This window comes from Dermacentor silvarum, chromosome 5 (genome assembly GCF_013339745.2).
Source record: "Dermacentor silvarum isolate Dsil-2018 chromosome 5, BIME_Dsil_1.4, whole genome shotgun sequence".
Taxonomy (NCBI): Eukaryota; Metazoa; Arthropoda; class Arachnida; order Ixodida; family Ixodidae; genus Dermacentor; species Dermacentor silvarum.
This window is the reverse complement of record NC_051158.1, coordinates 29,322,017-29,344,326: the sequence shown is the minus strand read 5'-3', so window position 1 is coordinate 29,344,326 and position 22,310 is coordinate 29,322,017. Positions and strand designations below refer to the sequence as shown.

The window sequence follows — 22,310 nt, the reverse complement described above, 5'->3', positions numbered from 1 at the left end:
ACTTCTCCCGAACGACAACAGCTTGCAAAAAAAAAAACGCGTGCATTACATTCAATTGACTCTCGACAGAAAATCTATCGAAAGCAATGAGAAAGTCAACAAACACACGTCCAACCTTTGTAATGAATTTTCTAAGGGTTAACACAGCGAAAGTATATTAAAACCTGTATATTGCCAGTCGTCTACATGCAGACTTCACTGACCTTCTTGTGGGCTTGTATACTTTGGCTGCGTACTGTCTGCAATTTATAGCTATGAAACAGATCTCGTCAACCTACCTATAGACTATTATGTTTTGGCTATGTAATCTCTGCGTTTTGTAGATATGAAGTAGACATCGATGACGTTCAGACACGCATGATGGCACCAGGAGTCGGCAGCGAGCTCACGGTATACATAACAACAGCAAGAAGAATAACAATCTCAGCTGCACAGGCTTTGCTTATAAAAAATGAATTTAGAAAAACTCTAGATTGATTATTGGATTCAGATATGGTGCTATGTGAGATGGCGCAGTGTAGTGGTTCGAATTATATTTTGACCGCCAGACATTTTTTTATGCGCACTTCAATTTAGGGAAACGAGTGTATTCACATGACAGCGCCTGTAACGGAATGCGGCCGCCACAGCAGGGAATCCGACCCGCCACCTCGCGTTGAGCAGTAGCGGGCCATGGCCCATGAGCCACTGCGATTGGTACGCTGGTGACATCACTGACTTTTTTTGTAGACTCGTCTTCTTTTAGTCATACATTGTCTACCTAATGCAGAGGCTTCACTTATAGAAAAAAAAAACAGTATTTGAGAAGTCTATTAATTGTGTGTTGACTAAATTTAGATTGTCTGCCCTTTTATTTGTAAGCACTTTGTTTCCAACGCATAAGTTGGGGGGTCACATTTTTTTGTAGCTCGTCTTTAGTCATACATTGTCTACGTAATGCAGAGGCTTCACTTATAGAAAAAAAAACAGTATTTGAGAAGTCTATTAATTGTGTGTTGACTAAATTTAGATTGTCTGCCCTTTTATTTGTAAGCACTTTGTTTCCAACGCATAAGTTGGGGGGTCCTCCAGACAAAACGCTGTCATAGACAACTTGAGGGGATCAGGGGACCGTACAGAAAGCAAGCAATACACTCAGTGAACAAACACAACCAAAGGAAGTTACACCAGTACTTATTTTGAACTGATGTTGACATTATACAAAACTGAACAAGAAAACAATACAGTTATGGTAGTTGTGACATAACTTTGCATGTCCATTCAACACACATCAACGCCACAAAATCAATTATACAGCATATAATCAACAATGCAATTTTGTTATAAACGCTCGAAACGGCGTTCAATCCCGCAACAAGAATATTCGTGTTTGTGACCGTAAGTTGGTGTAGTGGACCGCTAAGGTTAATACCTGCAGCGGTATGATTAATTAGCACGGGTATTTATTAAGCGAGAACAGACCTTTCATAATTTTGTGTCTGCTCTTTCTGTCGATATCCGCTCATTACGCCGAGCATCACGTGATTAAGTTTCGTGTGTCCCGTGTTCTGTTTTTGCATGTAAGTCAGCAGTTTATAACTGTTTAATTTGCTTGCTTTGAGCAAATTATGTTTTGCTATGCTTGTCCGTTTAGCTATATATGTAAAGTCTAAAGATTTGTCAGGTATCCGCTATAAAAAATATGGACCCTGGAAAGTCTATGGATTTCCCGTTGAATACGTGTACACGGCTACAGGCCTATTCTGTGGAATTTTCGCAACATCTCCGCAGTTGGAGGTCGCTAACACGTAAATTTCGCCTGGTTGATTTTTGAGCTCGTTATTGTGGTTGTCCATTCAAACGGTTACTCAAGTATTATTGCGCAACAAAAAAAGACACGGACGTGAGAGAAGAAGAGCACACACCAAGCGCAAGCAGCGTTCTCTCACGTCCGTGTCTTTTTTGTTGCGCAATAATAATTAAGTAATCTATTACCAACTTGCCCGGAATGCTGCTCTCATTCAAACGGGTTGATGACAGGAAGTCTGCAAGTAGTAGTCGACGGGAAGCGTACGGCAATAAGTCCACGGGCTGTCTATAGAAATCCTGTAGACTTCGAAACAGATCTATTCTTTCCGTAGAATGCTTAAATAAATGTCCGCAAGCCCATCCTATTCCCCGTTTGGCTAGGTACGCCTGCACTTAAAATGTCTAAAGAGTGTTGCGTTGCCTGCGACCTTGAACACACTATTACGCAAATGGTTATCGAGGTTATCGCAGCAACGATATCCCTATTGAAAGTTCTTTAAATGTCAACTTCTTTTATCTCCGGACTTCGATACCGATATCTTGGGCCGTAAATAAAGCGTCTTGTTACCCGTAGACCGGGTTACATCGATTGATTCAGTGAGTACCAGAATGAATGGCAAGTGTAGGTTATGTCAAGGGGCAGAGTGATGATGTTCAGAAGTACTCAAGCCAAGCATTCGCTGCATTTGGCTGGTTAGCTGTGACCGACAAAACAGGTATTTGTTCTGCAGTGTACTTCTTTTGTCTGATGATGGCGCTGGTCACGTTATGCTAATGCCCCTGTAAAATGAGTTACATTCTTTTAAATGGGAAAGTTATGCAAAGCCTTCCAATACAAACGGTGTTGTAGAAGCCACGTTGCGTTTCTATTGATTTTCTGTTGAGCTACAATTTGATTTTCAACGTTTTTGCAGGGGTTGGCCAGTGCAAAACGAACGCCCGTGTTAATAGCACCTCTACATAGAAATTATCTTTAGACAGTTGACTTCTTTCGGAGGCTAAAACTACAAACAGCTTCTAAGGAGAAAGTCTTAAACAAGTGCTTTCTACGGTTCATTGGGCTCCATATACTTCCAAGTTTGAAGTCTTCAGAAATACCGCAGGCAACAGTGTAGCGCCGTAAGTTTATAGGGTTCTAATCAGTCTAAATTGAGAAGAACGTCCGTACACAAGCTGCAGCCTTTTGTAAAAAAAAAATCGTAGACTTTCTAAAGATTCTTTAGGTAATTTCGGTGAATAAAAGAGTGTCACGTACAATAATCTTAAATTTAAGCTTATTAACGGAGACGAAGCCCACAATTCTGGCGACGAAGCCTTCAGGGTGTTGCCGTTAGACGAAGCTCGCGTAGGGCAACCACTGTTATCTCCGGCAAGTGCAATTTACCGCGGGTTCTGTGCGTCACGAAGGCGTGTGATCTATCGGGCATTCTATTGCTTGATCCACAGCAGCAAAAGCACGCTCGCTTCCTACTCAGAGAGGCTGGTGACGGGGGAGGAGGAAGACAGATTTCTCGTATGTCAAGCTAGTCAAGCGACAACCTTTCACAGTTGGTTGATGCTGCGCCGCGCTTTGGAAAAAGAAAATGCAAGCAAAGTTCGAGTAGGAACAAAGGCTACGGGCGCTGTACAATTGCTCCGAACGCGAAGCGCTCACTTCCCAAAAGGCCTCGTGAACAGTCGCACATGTAGTGGTGTCGTGGCTTGCACAACACCGATATGTCGTTTGTATGCATGCGTGAGCCGTATGACGCTGCACACATACATACATACATACATACATACATACATACATACATACATACATACATACATACATACATACATACATACATACATACATACATACATACATACATACATACATACATGCATACATGCATACATGCATACATACATACATACATACATACATACATACATGCCACATGCATGCATACATGCACGCATACATACATACATGCACGCATACATACATACATACATACATACATACATACATACATACATACATACATACATACATACATACATACATACATACATACGTGCATGCATGCATACATACGTAATAAGTGAGAACAATAAACTACATGAACATAAGAACACATTCATTAACATATGTACATAGACACACACACATACATGCACACATACACACACGTCTTAGCCGGTAAGCGCTGTTCTAGAACTTAGCGCGAGAATGGCCGTTGACATTTTGCGGCGATGAGCAGAGACACGGGGAGAAAAGCAGAAGTACACGAAAAGCGGTCGTCGTCTGCACTCGGCTGGCGACCTTAGCAGACGACACTTGAAGTTTGCCAAAAATAAAAATTAAAAAAAAAACGACAAATACTATTCGACCTACTCGGGAGTCGCTGCTCCTTTGCTTCCCGGGCCCAGCTGTTGCTATAGCGTGTTCATCGGTCGCCGGCCTTCTGCACGGAAGGCGCTGAGGCAGTGAGAACTGCCACACGTGTTTCTACTTGGTAAGGAAACACGATAACATCGATGGCGTGCAGCAAGGGCGTGTATAACGATCGGGAGGGTTGCTCGAGACGCCCTCTGGAGGGCAAGGCTGTTGCTTCGTTTCGGGTCTGCCGGAGCAGTGAGCCGTCGTGTGCGCTTGTACACGCTATAACGCACTCTTATTACAACTGACTTTAGTCTCCGAAATTAAACGAAATGGTGGGACGTGAAAGTGTTTCGTCCGAGAAAGTGGAATGAAATTTTTACCTTGTGTATGTACGACGTAATGCGCAGCTCATTATGTTATTATTTACAATTTTATGTTACAATTTCGTCAAGATTGTATTGCGAGCGTTTTATGAATGTGTATACTTTGCGTCATGTAACATCAGTCATTACTAGGAATGACTGGTAATTACCAGACCGGTAATTGGAATCCTGATGATTACCAGGTGAATTGACGCGTGATGTGTTTATCAATAAAGCGGTACATCTACGCTGCCTTTAGAGGAAGAACCCTGTAAAGAGTTCATAAAGACAACTTTACGAATGCTATGATGACTACTGAGGAAACTCCATTAAACCTGCATTTTATTTTATTTTCGTTACGCGAAGAGCGTAATCAGGTCATATATGCAGATTAGAAACGAATGCAACGCTTCCAAAACTTGCATGCAACCTGGTAGTCCCTGAAGGTTAAGACACTTAACGGACAAGCTAAAAACTATACCAATTATTTGAACTCCGCAGAAGTGAACCTTTCTGTCACGAATCTCGCGGTTCAGCTGTCCCTCTGGCGTTCCATTTGTTCCATGGAAGTGCAGTTGATAACCGTCAGTCGTGTACCGTTTGTGGTTCGAAACAGGAGGCTCGGGGTCTGCGCGCAAGCTGGAGAGAGAGAGAGAGAAACAACTTTATTTAAGCTGGAGAGAAAAATGACACACAAGAGGTGGCAGTGCGTTTGACAGGAGAGGGGTAAAAGAAAATGAAAAGACGTAACAGCGAGACGTTTATAATGGACGAAGAACTAGAGAAGCTAAAGAGACACTTTACAAATAGAACTCTCCAATCTGATGGATTGAGTGCTGGGTGACATATGTCGGCGACGTGATTGACAGTGTCGCAACGCTTAGATGACAATCCACTTGCAGAAAGAACTTGTGATTGGGTTCCGGAAGCTGTAGCTCTTCTCTCGAAGACAGGAGTCGGTGAAGTCTACATAAACAATCGGGCAAGTTTGTAATCCCCTTAGGGCTAGGCGAATCGCCGTTTGTCAAGTAAACTTTATCTATCCGTCTCTCTCTGAGAACGACAGGCAAAGGTCATTTCAATTCATATTCAATTGGTTTTATTTCGTGTTCTCGGGCGGCAAAAGTGTGTGAGAGAAGAAAATAAAAAACGAAGGCCAGTAGATGAATCGTTTACTTTGTTTAATGGTATTGTCGCGAAGTCATTCGTGGAAGACCAGTACGATGATTCGAACGCAAAGAAATATAATCTAATTCATGTTTTGAAAACTAACAGCGCGAACCGGTCAAGAACTTAGGCAAGAGTATGAAAATGGTGCTGACAGGCTCTCCTTTGCCTAAGTCCTTGTCCGTTTAGCGCTGTTACTTTTCAGAACATGAATTACCATCAACTCGCACAACATTCCCTTCTTGTACAGTTTCCAATCAATTTGTGAAATTTGACAACATTGTATTTGTAATGTGCCTTGTTAATTTCGATGCCCAGCTTTGTTAGCAAACATTAGCTATCGTATCGAATCCCCTATGTTTATGGATCTGCGGGACCGAATTTACGAGGTTTTTCATTCGCAAGAGCGGCTTACCCCTTTCCCGGCCGCCTTGACTAAAGATATGTCCGACCGCAGAAAAATAGTGCGCTCTCTCAGAAGCTGCACTGTTGCTGCCGCCATGAGATTCAACAGTTAATACCCTCAAAAGCGAATAAGGGTAAAAATCAATCTATAAATGACACCCTTTTCACACCCTTTATTCACTTGTAAGCGCGCAAATTATTTTACAGCGTACAGCAGCGCTGAGTTACATAACACGTTACAATCGCAATATTTAAGATATACGTCGAAGTCCCCGCGCGTGATCCCGATGATGGTGATGATGGTGATGATAATGCTGATGATGATGCTCAAGATGGCGTCGTACTATGGCTCGTACGCACACTGGGGGATTGGCAAAAAATTCTGATCCCGGTTCCCGCAGCAGTATTTCTTCTTCTATAGGCTATTTTACGGAAAGCGTCTAGGTGCCGCCATCTTGGGCTGTTGACGCTGCTGTTTCCTGTCTTTTAACAACGAAGTGTACGATACCTACAGTCGATTAGCAAGCGTGAAAATATTCGTGTAAATGCGTTCAGCGTTTCATGACCATGTTACGTCACTTCCACTTGTCATAAAATTTAGAAATTGTTTGTGTAACAGCCCAAGATGGCGGCGCCCATGAATCGAATGTAAAGTCGTTGATATATATTCACGAGATGCCTCGAACGGAAAAGCAGGCTGGTCGAGCGAGAAGCATTGCTTGCGAGACGCGAGCTCGGCTCGATGTCGACACGAGCTTCGTCGTCGGGAATGTCGCGCCGGGAAAAAAAAAGAAGAAAAAAAAAGAAGGCCATCGCTCATCTGTCGGGCCACCAGCAACCGCTTTCGAGAAACGCGAGCTGCGACAAAGCAGCAGCAGCGGCAGCAGCAGCCAAAGGCAAAGCGGGCACGCACACCGAAAGGCATTGAGGGAGAGACAGAAAAGCCAAGAGACGAAACAACAAAAACAAAACAAAAAATACGAAATAAAGGAGGGAGAGAACGCTAAGGCGGCTAAAAGAAAACTTCGCGCATTGGCAAAAAAAAACGAAAAGGTTCGAGCGACACTTTGCCCTTTTGTGTACGCGACTATGCTCATGCGATGATGGCGAACGACCCCCCGCTCCCTCATAACCTTCTTGTTTCTTTCTCTCTCACTCTCTCTCATCGATGCTTATATTCATCTCACTTGCTCAATACACGCTCTCGAACGCGTTCCCTGCAATCATTTAAAGATGCATATTCGAGGGGAACGGATCTGCGAACTAGGCCAGACGGTCACATTAAATTTGCATTTCTTTCTTTCTTTCTTGCTCTCTTTTTTTTCTTTATTGCTTGCTTTATGCTCTCTTCCTTTCTTTCTTTCTTTCTTTCTTTCTTTCTTTCTTTCTTTCTTTCCTTCTTTCTTTCTTTCGTTCTTTCTTGGTTGACTCTCGCTCGTATTTTTTTTTTTCGGCGAAGGCATTGGGTCAGTTTACGTCGCATAGGGGTCGGCGCAAAATAAGCTTGCGGGCTGCTTTTTCTTTCTATTATTTATTTCTTTTGCCTCTACTTCCGAGGAGAGAGAGGAAGATGAGGAGGAGGCTGGTTTAGCATACTAGCACATGGAATTTCTTTACTTCTTTCCTCCCCCCCCCCTTTTTTTTTTCTGTAACTTGAGTGGGGCGTCATAGCAAATGCGCGCGTTTGTTCGTTTTGTTCGAGGCGAGAAAGGGCGATTATTGAAATAGCCGGGCGCGCCCAACCTACTATATAGCCATCGTCTCGACTCAGTTATTCGGCGTTCTCCATTGTGGTCGTCGCCTCGGTGTGGTCGTCGCGGGCTCCATTGCTCGCAGACCGCTGTCCCCCGCGCACGCCGTCATCAACACGACGAGATGTGGCTATACGGTTGCGGCCGTATAACGGCGCTTCTGCGGCCCTGGCGCCCTTTTTTAGTATTCCGTCGGTCTGCATCCACAGAGAACGAGGCCTGTTTTTAAATGCGGAGCATTTCTTGGCGAAGATTTGCAACTTTGAGAGTATCTATCTATCTATCTATCTATCTATCTATCTATCTATCTATCTATCTATCTATCTATCTATCTATCTATCTATCTATCTATCTATCTATCTATCTATCTATCTATCTATCTATCTATCTATCTATCTATCTATCTATCTATCTATCTATCTATCTATCTATCTATCTATCTATCTATCTATCTATCTAGCCGCCTATGTCTTGGTGCTCTCATGGTCGTTCCGTTAGCTTTGTATGTACCAGCATTGGCATAGTATGACAAGAGTGTATGATGAACGTGAATGATAGGTCATGACATGAATGTCATGGCATGCGTGTCATGTAGGCCATGAAGCAACCGCCTGCATCTTGCTGCCCTCATGGTCGTTTCGTTAACTTGGTATGTACCAACGTTGGCATAGTATGACAAGAGTGAATGACGAACATAAATGATAGGTTATCATGTAGGTCATGAAACAGCCGCCTACTTCTTGGTGCTCTCATGGTCGTTTCGTTAACTTGGTATGTACCGACATTCGCATAGTATGACAAGAGTGAATGACGAATATAAATGATAGGCCATGAGATGAATGTCATGACATGCGTGCCATGTAGGTCATGAAACAGCCGCCTACTTCTTGGTGCTCTCATGGTCGTTTCGTTAACTTGGTAGGCTCCTACCACACTGCTTCGCATAACATCGATTCCCACAGGGCGTGGGGTCTGCCAGCTTCTTTGTCTGTTCTTTCTTCTTTTTTTTTTTTTAGCGAACAGCTTTCTTTGGCTTGCTATAAAGGAGCCGATGCAAAAGGGGGCGTGCTCTTGCGAAACTGAGTGGCCGGGATCTTTCGTCACCAAACACCAACGATTTTTTAGACATCTTCGAGGCGCACGTGCTGTTCTTGCGAGAGAGTTGCGGTGTGTGTTAGGTTCCGACAGACGTTGCGGCGAAGCGTGCCCACACCACCTATATAGCGCAAAGCCTGTTCACTCCGATCCATAGCGTCATACTAACTGGCCCGAAATTTCCATTACCAAGCCTGGCGTGACGAAAGCGGTGACGTAGAAATCAGTGCTGCTTACTCGGGAGCATCCCCGTTGGATTCTATGGCAGTCGGGCCAGGTATACCATGACGTCATGTATCGAAGTGAACAGGCCTTGTGCTATCTAGGTGGTGTTGAGCGTGCTGGGTAAGCATGACCCTAGCATAACCCCCCTGTGGTCGGTGCCGGAGAGGGTGGCTGTGGCGGTGAGAGAGGAGGAGGGAAGTCGCCTATCACGTGTGGCGCTCGCGCCGCTGGACACAACGCACACGTGACGAATCTACTTATATGTATAGTCGTACTACCCCTACACATGTACCGGTTAACGGTTCTGTTCCGTCGGGATTACACAGTGAACCAGCGAACGCTACTCAAACACCCTTGCCACCAAGGTTATACACATTCAAGCGCATCATTCATTTAATAAAGGGAATAGCCTTCTAGGAGCGTTTCGCTGATCGCTTACATCGACAAACGTTGTCGATGGCTTCTGCGCGTATTTCCGGCTTTCTTGGTGTAGCCGCAAATTTTCCTGCTTAGGTTTTGCATGGCGTTTGTTTCGTTTTTCTTTTTTTTTTCATTTTGTTTCGTTGCTCTTACCTGATTGGGCTGCCCATTTCGAAATTGCCGGCGTAGTGCTGCAAGGCGTCAGGTTACATCATGTCGTCCGTCCCACTTCGTTTCGCAAGGAACCAGATGACCGCTTCCGCAAACTGGGAAGACAAAATTTGTAAAAGCGGGAACCAGTTAGCTGGCATGATCTCGGAGTATGGCGCCAAAGATACAGGTGATCATAAAGCTATAGCCTAGCAAGCAACTTTGCCATAAAAAGTATGCTACATGATCAACACATGAGGAGCTTTATTTTTCGACGTGAGCCAAATCCACAAACCGAAACTATGTGAGACAGAGCGGTAATGACAAGAAAAACTAGGAAACCTTCCTCTAGAATGAGAGTCACAGAGAAATAGGCGTTCAAATAAAGGCAAACAAGCCTTGTGCGAAGATCGCATTTTTGGTCAAAAATGAGCCAGATGCTGCTGGTGTACGGATCACAATCAGTCAAATACACTCACCCTATAGGCACCGTGCATTGCAGTTTGCGCGCGATCTATGCGCCAGTACAAGTGAAGCTTTGGGACGGCCAGTGTCAAAACCAGCAAAACTGGAGAGACGCTGTATACATTCGCCGCGATACTTTCGATCGCTTATCACGAAAGAAGACTGTCCGAGTTGGGAAAATGTCAGAGTGCGCATGCTCTGCATATGATAGCACGCGTTCGCAATCGATATGAGCGGCGGGAACAATTGTGAGCTTGATATCGTCAAAGCGCAGGGCATACCTCTCAAACGAGCGACGATAAGGAAGCCGTTGTCGTTCGGAATGGCGTATCATTTTCATCGCCTCTCTAGCGGCCGGCGTCGGCAATACTGGCGCGAAACATGAAATGTCGTAGCGCCATCTGAACAGTGAACGGTGCTCATTGCAGAACGCTTACCGCACTAAGTGATCGAGGCACTATTAGTCTCATTTGCAAGTTGTGTTCCTGATTTTGCTACAGCCTTCAATGCTGCTCAAGAAAAGGATCCTGTGCGACGTTACAAATGACGCTCTCTATGCTTTCAAGCAGACGAATTTGCTCTCTCCGAATATTAATCCCGCTGTTCATGAACCATAGCAGTGCCCCTAATTGCCAATGTTCCAATAGCTTTCGTACTGAAGTAACGTCAGACTGCTCTGAAAGTCGTTTCCAACAGTGTTTTCTAACCAAAACCACATCAAATCGAGTGTGTCAAATCAAAAAGAGTCAAATCCCAACTTTACGTCCTAGTATTGGTTCAAATGTGCTGCATAATTTTTCATTACTGGTTGCTGCAAAGTTTCTCTAGCTGACACGTAAAACATACCATATAATTGCTTTTATAGCATGGGTTTTCCGGTCCGATCACAGTTTGTTTTTTCAAATTTTGTTTAGATGGATTTGACTCATTCGAAAAAAAAATAACAGAATGAAAAAAAGCTCCCCTATCATGTTTCTCTGCCCTGACAAATTTATTACGATTTCCCAACAAACCTCGCAACCTCCTTTTGCATACGTTCTAACCTTTCGGCATACAACTCTCCCTGTCGTGACTTTTCAAATCTCGCTGCTTTTTGGTCCCGCCGTAATACTCTCTTTCCCCCACAAGAGCGTTCCCCCTCTCCCACGCTTTCGCATCGTCTGCTGTACTTCTGCTATATCGGCTGTTTTATGGGCGCAGCAATTACACAGCTCGATGTCTCTATCGCCCCGTTCGACGGGCTTCCATCATCGCCGCGTTAATTCCTTCCCTCCCCTGCCCTCCGCCGCTGTCTCATTGCATTTCGCGCCAGAGTGCGCGCGTGACGCGACAGTGGCGCCACCACCACCACCGGCAGCAGCAGCAGCAGCAGCAGCAGCAGCAGCAGCAGCAGCAGCAGCAGCAGCAGCCACACTTATAAAATGGCAGTCGTCGCGGTTAACGTAGGCAGCTCATTTGAGGCAAACGCGCAAGGGCTTTTTCCCTGATGGCGTTTAATGAGCAGGAAAAAAAAAGGGGGGGGGGGAATTGAAGTCGGGGAGAGGAGGAATCAACCGCGTCGCACACAGGCGTGTGGGGAGTAGAAGGAAAGAAAACTGCGCCGGGCGAAGGCCATTAATAAGGGGATACGACGGGAAGCGGATTGAAGCCGGAGCGCGGTGGTAAGTGGGACCGGGAGGTATAGGTGGGGAAGGGAAGGAGAAAAGGGGGGGGGGGAGGGGGGTGGCGGTTAAACTGTATCATAGAAAAACCATTAGGCAGGAATAAATGAGCCGCGAACTGGACCGCCGGGAAGGGAAGCCATTTACAACTGGAATGTTTCGATTTCCGGTATCAAACAAAACGACGACGGGCGCCCGCTCGTGCGTCCATGCGTTTTGTGCTTCGTTCCTTCATTCCTTCGTTCGTTCGTTCGTTTGTAAGTTGGTTCGCGCAGTGAAACGACCGTTCGTTCATTCGTTCTTTCATTTGTAAGTTGATTCGCGCAGTGTACCGCGAAGCCCACGCCTCCCCTCCCCTTCCCTCTCACCCGGGTTCATACCAAATTTTGCTTCGTCATTGCATATGTATAGGCACCGATGTGTTTATTCGCGCACGCCTCCAGGGCCAGCTTTACGTTTTTATACTTTTTGTTGTTTTGTTTGGCCAGAGGGTTCAGTTATAATTCATCTTCCGTCTCGAAGGAAGAGAACGCCGGAATCAAGAAGAAGAAGATGAAGGAACGCCGCATATGAGAAAAAGGTGAAGAGGAAATTCAAGAACGGGAGAGAAAGAATGAACGCGGGTACTTCGGCGCTGGGGAAAGGATTCAGGGCTGCTGCCCTGGGTTTCCCTTCGAAACGTGGTTCTCGATCGCGTGTGTAAAACCTCAGGCGGGCTTACTGCTCCTTCTCGTCATCGGATCCGGGGAAAAATAATACCGCGAGACCCTCAACCGTAGTTAAAAAAAAAAGAGCGTATTCGAGACTCTTGACGATGCCAGCCAGGGCTCACGCTCGCGGGCGGAATCCAGCCAGGAATCCAGCCATCTCACCCACCCCCGTGTAGGGGGGTATGGAAGGTAAGGGGGAGGGAGAGAAGATGGTGATGAATGATTCCTTGCTTTCGTTCTGAGCGGGGCAACAAATCGGCGACCACTCGAAGGGCCGCTGCCGTCGACCGACCGACCGACCGGGATGGAGCAACTGGCGGTTCTCCGTCTTTCACGCGAGGGTTGCCGCCGCTTATTCCTTTCGCGCGGCAATTTCGATTTTTCTTCTTCCAGTCGTGGCCCAGAAGGCACCCGTTCACATACGCGCGTATACGCTCCGTTTGTTTCGCTTGCATCGCATAATGCGTCCGCCGTGGCGTTGCGGCGCAGCTTGCGGGAGAAAAATGCGGCGAACGCGCCCGCCGCTATAGTTACGCTAGTCGAGCAATGACGCCGTGTGCGTGTGTGTGTGTGCGTGTGCGTGCGTGTGCGTGTGTGTGTGTGTGTGTGTGTGTGTGTGTGTGTGTGTGTGTGTGTGTGTGTGTGTGTGTGTGTGTGTGTGTGTGTGTGTGTGTGTGTGTGTGTGTGTGTGTGGTGTGTGTGTGTGTGTGTGTGTGTGTGTGTGTGTGTGTGTGTGTGTGTGTGTGTGTGTGTGTGTGTGTGTGTGTGTGTGTGTGTGTGGTGTGTGTGTGTGTGTGTGTGTGTGTGTGTGTGTGTGTGTGTGTGTGTGTGTGTGTGTGTGTGTGTGTGTGTGTGTGTGTGTGTGTGTGTGTGTGTGTGTGTGTGTGTGTGTGTGTGTGTGTGTGTGTGTGTGTGTGTGTGTGTGTGTGTGTGTGTGTGTGTGTGTGTGTGTGTGTGTGTGTGTGTGTGTGTGTGTGTGTGTGTGTGTGTGTGTGTGTGTGTGTGTGTGTGTAAACATAAGGAGGCGTAAGTGATAATGCTTAGAGGATCTGTGCTTTCAAGTTCGGAGCCGCACCGACATATGAGTGCTGTAGTGTGAACACGTGACGTCGACGACTTGCGTCATTCGGGGATATGTTATGTGGTGATGCTGCGGTTGGTGCCTGCAGGAATTTTCCATCTGTTCGGTGTTCCTGTGTATAAACACCGGACAGATGTTCATGAACATCTGTCCGGTGTGTATGACCGGACACATCTGTCCGGACCCATTTGGCTGGACAGATGTGACAGTGGGAACGATCCGCGCCACTTTTGTTACGCGCAAGCATACAAGGACCGGCGAGACACGGACGTCCAAGAGTACTTAAACACCCAATTATATTAAAGTATAGGATGGCGCAAGAAATATTTGGCCGTCACAAGGCCACAACCCTATTTGAGCGCTCCGTAATGCGAATCGTTTTGTTTAAGCGATTCGTGCACCCCAGTTTGTGAACGTGAAAGGTTTATTGATATTGCGTTGTTACAAATGACTATGTCCAATGTTTACATTGTTAGTGTACGTGCAATTATACATACGTACATCACCTGACATAATCGCTCAATGTCCATCAATTCACTGATAGTGGTTTCGAGAGTGTCTGAGCCACTGATATCACTGGTGGCCTCATTGGTGGATTCACCGGTTAGGGCGCAGCAACCCCAATGTGCGTCATTGCTGACGTCAATGCGCACTTGTGGGAAGAATCCAGCTGTGCTATGCGCAGAATCCGAGAGCGGATGTCATACAATAACCGATGACGAAATCTTTCATCGGCGCTTTATCGGGTCTGTTTTTTAGCATTGAGCACCGTCGGGGTGTTTAATAACAGCTGTGCGCTTCGCATGCAGTCCTGGGTCACTGTTTCAGACGCTGCGGTAGACGGCACTGCCTTCGGGATTGGCCCACGAAAAAGGTCAGATACAGGGCAGGAAAAAACTGGTCTAAATTCGACCAGAATGCCTCGCTATAAAATGTTTGCAGTGATAGTGCAGCCACAGCGCAAAGTTAGGGCATCGGAAAGAACTTGCAAGGAATCATATTTGCGACGCGAAAAACTGAAAGAAGCGCCACCATTACATATCGCCGGATGTGACGCAGAACCTAGACACGGCCTCGCCCAAAATGCCGTGCCTGCTCGGCCCTGCTTGGAAAGCATGCGGCGGTTCTACTGCTGGATCGTCGGTCTCAAGGACGCAAAATGACGGCAGCAGTACAATTCGAACGGCGGCACCTTAACTCCAAAACGAGGTAACAAGAATGCGAATCCGACCACGCTCGTAAACTCAACAACTCAACCACGAGTCTATCAGCGGCAACTGCGTGCAGCATCACATCGTCGGCGCTCCCCTCATCTCAGCTACCTATACCCCCCTCCCACCGTCCAATCATAGAACACGCTCGCTCTTATATCTTGGAAAATTACGCAGTGCCATCTGGTTTCAACTAAACAAACTATAACGGTAGAATCTTCACAAAACGGAACCGTTTAGGGCTTCGCGTAGGAATTGCACAACTTCCAAGACGCTTTCAGTATGTTAAAGGCGAGAAAATGTCATTGCAGAGGCTTCGTTTGTTCATAAACGTAATACCATTTGGAGAATACCGGGTTACAGGAGTGGTATACGGCATCGCTGGTGGCGACGCCTTGTGACGCACAGTTAAACCTGAAGGCATACGAGAGAGAGAGGCCGCTGAGAGGGTAGGCAGGTAAGATCAACGCCTCCCAAGTAGCACAAGGCGTATGCACTTGGATCCACGGCGTCACGCTACCTTGCTCGACGGCCATAGAATCTGAATGGGAATGCTCCCGAGTAAGCCGTGGTGCTTTTGACGTCACCGCTTTCGTCACACCGGGCTTGGCAATGGAAATTTCGGCCCAAGTAGCATGAGTTCATAAAGCAGAGTGCACACGCCCGCTATCTAGGAGGCGTTGGTAAGCTTAACCAGAAGGGAACGTCCTGGTTTGCTACCCCCTATACATTGGAGAACAGGGCAAGTAGAAAGAATTATATATATATATATATATATATATATATATATATATATATAGAGAGAGAGAGAGAGAGAGAGAGAGAGAGCACAGACACGCGAGCACAGTCGGTCACTATCACCGCTGACTATCACAGCATAGGATCACTCGTAGCGCAACGAATTCAGGCTACATCCGCTTGTGCAGGTGTCTGTTGTCCCTTAAAAAAAGCGTATATACCACACAAAGTTAATACTGCTGTTGTCTACCACATTCCACTTTTACCTATTCATTTGTTAACAAATTGAGCTCAAGTGAGATTTCGTCGCCGTTACTCTTTAGGTTGTGTCGGCCCATTGATAGCCAGTCGACCCGCGTCGACCCCACCTTGGAGGTGAAGTCCAGTCCCGGCACGTAGGGTCGGTAGGCTACGACTTGCTTCGACTTTGCGTCAACACGCGCAAACATTTATGGACTAAGGCAGGAAACACACTGCGCAGAAGCTAAAAGACCCACGATGCTATTTAACGCGTCGGTGCTGTCGTGTCTTCTTGATTTCACAAGAAAAAAAAAGATAAAAAAAGACTGGGCGTACAGAAGACCAAATTGCATCCAGCCAACTGTGGTTGACGTATCACGCTTTGTCACACTCTCGAGTTAGCCCACGGATCACTAAAGATTGCTAAATACGAAAACCACGTGGGGCACGTAAACTTCTTGCTTGTTAAAAAAAAAAAACTTTATTTCCTCGCATCTAAGTAATGCATCCATGGATAAAATGAGCAGCAGAGAGTTTAAGGAGAACGGGCAGCCGCACTTGATGCTCTATGCGTTTCTTTGCACCAGCGCAGGGTACAGGAAAACATATGCAACACTTCTGACTACTTAATGACGTCACATGCCGAGTGCACTTTACATATGTCCCTTAGAAGACGCGTCGCAACCGTATGCGAGGCGCTACGAGGATGATTCAGCATGCGTTTTGTACACGAGAACGGCGGTGCTCGTCGATTACGGTCAGCTGTCCGACTGACGCCTACACAGGACAGACTCACCAACACCCGTCAGCCAGCTGCTGCGTTTTTTCTTACATTTTTTTTTCTCTTTGTCATCAAAACACCCGGTAACTGAATGCCACCAGGCAGATTAAAAAAAAAGGAGAGAGAAGCGGCAGAAAGCCGCACCATGACACATGAGAACACTAAAATATATAAAAGAAAAGTCGAAGGCCCCGGCCCGGTGGTTCTTGGAACGTGAAAGCCCTCGGCAAAGTCGATGCGCTCCCGTCCAGGACAGGAGAAGGAGGAGGCCGTCGAGATAGAAACCGATTCGCAAGAAAAAGAACTTCAGAGCGGGCAGGCTGTGTCACTTCTTGGGTAACGAGCCCTTTCTGGACATCGCGTTGCTCGACGTGCCAACCTGCTGGGGTCGCAGCAGGTGATTGATGGACGGGTTCACCTGGAGTTCCTCGGCCGAGAAGTTGAACAGGGGCGGCAGGGGGCCACCGTCGGGCAACGTGGCCCCTGCGATGCGCAGGTCGTCGAAGAACGCGTGCGCCATGCCGTCGAAACACGTGATGCGCTTGCTGGGCACGTAGTCCAGGAGCCTGGCGAGCAGGTCGATGGCCTTGGGCATCCCTTTGCCCTCGAGCACCTTGTCCCAGGGCACCGACTTGCGCTTGGGGAACCGGCACTCGGTCCAGTTTGGGTTCATCTGCAGCACCTGCTCCTCGGTGGGCGTGCCCAGGATGCGCATGATCTCGGAGAACTGGTCCAGGTTGCTGTCGCCGGGAAACACGGGCCTCGCGATGAAGAACTCGGCCAGCACGCAGCCCGCCGACCAGACGTCCACCATGGTGGTGTACTCGGTGGCGCCCAGGATGAGCTCGGGCGCCCGGTAGTAGCGCGAGCAGATGTACGCCACGTTCGGCTCGTCCTTGATGAGGATCTTGGCCGAGCCGAAGTCGCACACCTTGACTATGCACTTGTCTGGGTCGCAGAGCAAGTTCTGCGGCTTGATGTCCCGGTGGCAGATGCCGAGCATGTGGATGTACGCCAGGCCCCGCAGAACCTGCGACACGCGGAAGTTTCTTTTTTCTTTTTGAGTTTCCAAATAAATTCTACATCCGGAAAACTGTCGAGGTCAAGCTGGATAAGTAACTTCACTAATCTGTCTTGTATTCTATGGTTTGAACCGCGAGGACCGGTTCCAGATGATGGCTGTCCCTATCAACGTTCGCGTAATACGTGGAATCGATGAAGGCGGAATTGCACCAGCCACACTATATAGATGAGTTTGCCTGTAAGGCACCGAACTCTGTTTTTTCTGAAGAAATTCGACTCGACTAAGTAGCAGGAGTTGCGTAGTGTCCCTGTGTTGGCGTATATACGGTCAGCCTACTCATTTTGAACACGAAGACCCTGAACATCGCGCAGTAATGTCTCATTCATGTTGTAAATTAACGAATTGAGGCCTCCGCGAGAACTTATATACATGTTTCGCAGGTGAACTGTACGTCTAATTATTATAACATTAATTTCGCTGTAATAAATTACCGTTCCGAGTTTTAGGCTTAAGCAAATTTTCACGGCGGATGATGAATACGAGAACGTGAATGAAGCGAACCGTCTTTTATCTTCCAGACGACGCAGTTTCAGAAACATGTACACACCGCACTGTTACATATCTTAACGGCAGACTGTGTCACGCCAAAGGCGCCATGCTATACCTAGTACATAATATACTGATTGACATATGTGGTTTATCGTTTTGATCACCGGGGATAGCTTAATGTGCAGCCCAAAACCGGATCGCGAGCGTTCTCGCATTGCTAGTTACGGACAACGCCGGCCGGGAACCGACCCCTCGACCTCGCGCCGGGCAGCACAATGCCATATCCACCACCGCGGCCGGTGGTATACCTGGTACATGTAGAGCTTGATGAAGAAGAGTGGGAAGGTGTGTTTGTTTCGGCTGTAGTGCATGATGACCCTGTGGACGGTCTCCGGGATGTACTCCATGATGAGGTTGAGGTAGACGGTGTCCTTGTTCTTGTCCAGCGTGCAGAAGAAGTAGCACAGCCGCGTGATGTTGGGATGGGCGAGCGAGCGGATGATCTGCAGCTCGCGGTTCTTGAACTTGCGGTCCTGGCGCACCCACTTGACGGCGTACACTTCGCCCGTGTCGACCAGCTTGATCTGCTGGACGACCCCGAAGGTGCCCTTGCCGATCACCTTGGTGCTGATGTACGACATCTCGATCAGCTCGTCGTCGGGCCCGTCGGACCGAACCACCTGCACCGTCTTCACCTGCGACCGAGAACGGAGCCCGAGTTGCCATCTGTCAAACGTTAGGAACGTGTGCTACAGTCACGAGCTTTATATGACCGTGAACGCGGTCACGCTTGCCGCTCGGTGAGGACGACAGAGTGGCGCAATGTCGTCGTTTGGAGGTTTAGCGAATGCACTCCCCGTTCGGCATCGTGCGTCGTCTGCTTCGTTCGAATGACGGACTGTGAGTCATTGCGCACGCGCATAGTGGTGCGTGTTCCGTATTTCCAGACGGCTTGCGGTATTGATGGTAGCAGACGACGCGGGAGCGGTGATCCGAACTATAACATTCGATTTTGCAGCGAAATTTGAGCCATAACAGAGCATCTTTAGGCGCAAAATCAATTTTTTTAGGGTGTGGAGGGAAACACGATCGCATTCGTACAGAGTAAGTTGACGAAAACACGTACAAGTAACGCAGCAGAAGCTATGCCATACACTCTGAGAGCTGGGTTGTACGAAGCTGGGGAGAGGCGTGGTTCACCCCCGGTATTCTCAAATGATCTTCGACTCGAAGCGCTTCCTCCTCAGCGGCGAGTTGAGCACAGTGCCGCCCCTCGACTGATGGGGAAGCTACAAGTTTCAAGAGTTGTCATGGATAGTCATGAAGCGGAGTGACCACTTCACTCCGCGCTGTTATCTGCCTTCTTATCTGTCTACCTAACGTGTACGTTACCGTAGGAAACGTACAGCTTAGGTAACGCACACCTTCCAGAAGTGCTTGGATTTAAAGTGGACGGAGGCATCAACCGGCCAGCAGTCGAGATAAGCAAGAGACGTTTGGAGTAATGGTAGGAAAAAAGCAGGGAAGAGATTGATACGAGCGGATCTGTTACAGCCATAGGTAGTGGTACAAGGTAGGTTTTGAAGGGGGAAAATATTAAGGAGATAAATATAAAAATGCTAGATAAAAACATATATAGCATACTTGATTCAATCAAGCAGGCTAGGTGACTATTTGTCACCGCCACGCTTCAAAGGGGATGCCATTAAATCATCATCATCATCATAATCATCGTTGATGCTGGGACTGCTGCAGCGGTTTCCTTCACCTAGCTGATTGAAGATCTTTTCGCCAAGGTCTACACATGTAACGGTGCCTGCTCAGATTACCACTGTACTCTCCATGGTGCACGCTGGCAACGTGAGGGAAACATAACATGGTTACATGCAGACATGTGCGCTCGCACATAATATCAAAGTCATGATTGCTCATGAACTAGCACCTGAACCATCCTACCTCCTGATTCCCGTGAAGGGTCACGTGCTTCTTAATGTAGTGTTGGGAAAAACCAATTTCGGATCCAGGTGAAGGAACATACAAGCGTCGTTCGCGCATCTCAGTAGCCACCCTTCCAATGTTCTTTTTTTTTTTTTTTACAGCTGAACTACACTACAGCACCCGCGCACCTACCAAGAAATCGAGACAAACCAGGAACACGTTAACATGCGAACAACGCGCTGACCCACTTCCCACAGCACGCATTTGTAAACGCATATACGTTGAACCGGTCACCGAGGACGTCCCGTCAAACCACCGCGACCACGGACACGGCAATGCAAGCGCCAGAGCCTCGCCAAGCAAGAAAACCGGCAGCCACGGCAGATGCTCACCTTCTGGCCATCGCGCTTGGTGATGACAATGTCGGTGATTGGCAGGTGGTAGTATCCGCCACTGCTGGGGTTGTTGGCACCCGTCGTGGAGAAAGCGGTCAGCTTTCTCGCCATGCCAGCGAATGACTCCGTGGCTGGCGTGCTCGGCCTTGTTTGGTGCGGGTCACTGAGCTCGACCCTGCCGCTGACACAGGATGCACGGTGGCGAGCGAGGCTCCGAGGCTAGAGCCTCATGGACGCCGCTGGGCTCCTCAGGAGGCGACCACGGCACCGAGCGCTACCGGCGGGTACATGACGCGTCGCCGACGTCTCCAGCTGCTTCGTCGTCGTGGCCTCTGGCGCGGGTTTTTGTTTTTTTGTGCTCGGCCAATCTTCTTCGATGCAGCGGGCCGGCCGCCGGTGCGCGCGGGCCTGGGCGCGAGGCCAGCGCCGCTCGGGCTACGGCTTTGGATTTGACCCTAGGCCGTTGCCGCCGGCTCTCTTTTTTGTAGCGTGTCTTTTCGCTTGTCCCACGGCCGTGGCTGCCGTCTGTCGTTGGTTTGATGGCCAGTTGGGTGCATTTTGCCGTCAGGTAATGACACATTCTGCCGTCGGCAGTAAACTGGGTGGGGAGATGAAGTTAGGGAAGTTTGCAGGCGCAAGTTAGGATCGGCTAGCGCAAGACAGGGGTAATTGGAGATCACTGGAAGAGGCCTTCGTCCCGCAGTGAGCATAAATATAGGCTGATGATGATGATTATTATTATGATTACGACGACGATGATGATGATGAAGGACACATAGACAGTCTGATGGCTCTCACGCTATTCCAGTTGTCTCGAGTTGATATACTAGCGTGACAGCTGTTTTCTGATGCTGGAATGTCACCTCGGTGACTCTGGTGAGAGATGTCCTTTTGATGGTCATCCTGTCTGGAGAGTTTAGACGGGGGTTAAGATTGCGGCCATCGTCTCAGCTTTAAATACGCTGTCGCTGTAGTCCGGACAACTTTCTATGAAGGGAAAAACTACACGGGCAAAGCTTCTTCACACGTGTCACTGCGCCGATGAGTTCGGTAGGGTTTAATGGTGATTTTGGTTTCTCGGAATATATATTGGATTCAGCCTAGCTTCCTCGTGTGACGGTTTCGCATTTGCCCAAACGCGGGAGATAAGAGCAGAAATTTAAGTTCTATTTTTTACTCAGCGTTGTGCTCTGTCTTATTTTGCCGTATAAATGAAATATTTGTCTTTTTTCTCTTCGCCGGCGTAAGCTGCGTAAGCTAACGCGAATGAGAATGCGAGACATTTTTCGAGAGCGCTCTTCAGCATGATTTTCCTACGTAGCTTTCCATTCACTGCCACCTAACTTTGTCCGTGGGTACAGTACGGAAGCTGACTATTTTTCCCGATGAAACTCGTTGGCCCACCTCAGTAATATACATGGCGCGGCGACTTCATAAATTCAGCAGTCGAGATAAGCAAGACACGATTGAGTATTGCTGCAAAGAAAACCAGAGATGAGATTGATAGAGCTGGAGTCATAGCAAGAGTAGGTAATGGTACAGTATAGTTATAAAGGTTTCATGTACGAAAGTTAAGGTCGAGATCAGGTAGGCAAAAGGTTAGATAGCGATACATGTAGTAAACCTGATTAAAGGAAGCAGGCTAGGTGACTATTTCAAAGAGGGACGCCAATCATAATCATCACCATCATCATGATTTCTATGAAGTGCCGCTAATCCTCCGGCGGAAACGTGACGACTGTCTGAACAGCGAACGCCCGCCTGTTTCATAACTTTTGCGTGGACTCGGTAAGCGAGGACA

At 47.7% G+C, this 22,310-nt stretch overlaps 2 protein-coding genes and 1 long non-coding RNA gene across 3 annotated transcripts in view; 2 read left to right on the top strand and 1 right to left on the bottom strand.

The window, feature by feature from the left end:
- Window positions 1-22,310, top strand: part of LOC119453202 (voltage-dependent T-type calcium channel subunit alpha-1G-like) — a 368,827-nt gene that overhangs the window by 100,510 nt on the left and 246,007 nt on the right.
- Window positions 1-22,310, top strand: part of LOC125945576 (uncharacterized) — a 270,391-nt gene that overhangs the window by 94,816 nt on the left and 153,265 nt on the right. The gene's annotated exons all lie outside the window — the stretch shown is intronic.
- LOC119453201 (glycogen synthase kinase-3 beta) lies at window positions 15,676-20,943 on the bottom strand. Its single transcript, XM_037715223.2, has 3 exons — window positions 20,507-20,943; window positions 18,485-18,871; window positions 15,676-17,633 (listed from the first exon to the last, which is right to left on the bottom strand). Exons 1-3 carry the CDS (start codon window positions 20,618-20,620, stop codon window positions 16,929-16,931), a joined length of 1,206 nt encoding a protein of 401 aa, XP_037571151.1. The 5' UTR covers window positions 20,621-20,943; the 3' UTR covers window positions 15,676-16,928.

Excerpts from the sequence above, each read along its gene's own strand:
- LOC119453201 (XM_037715223.2), bottom strand. The coding sequence starts at position 20,620 with ATGGCGAGAAAGCTGACCGCTTTCTCCACGACGGGTGCCAACAACCCC. Across the intron at positions 18,872-20,506 it reads CCAAGCGCGATGGCCAGAAG|GTGAAGACGGTGCAGGTGGT; the intron begins GTGAGCATCTGC and ends TCTCGGTCGCAG. Across the intron at positions 17,634-18,484 it reads TCAAGCTCTACATGTACCAG|GTTCTGCGGGGCCTGGCGTA; the intron begins GTATACCACCGG and ends CGCGTGTCGCAG.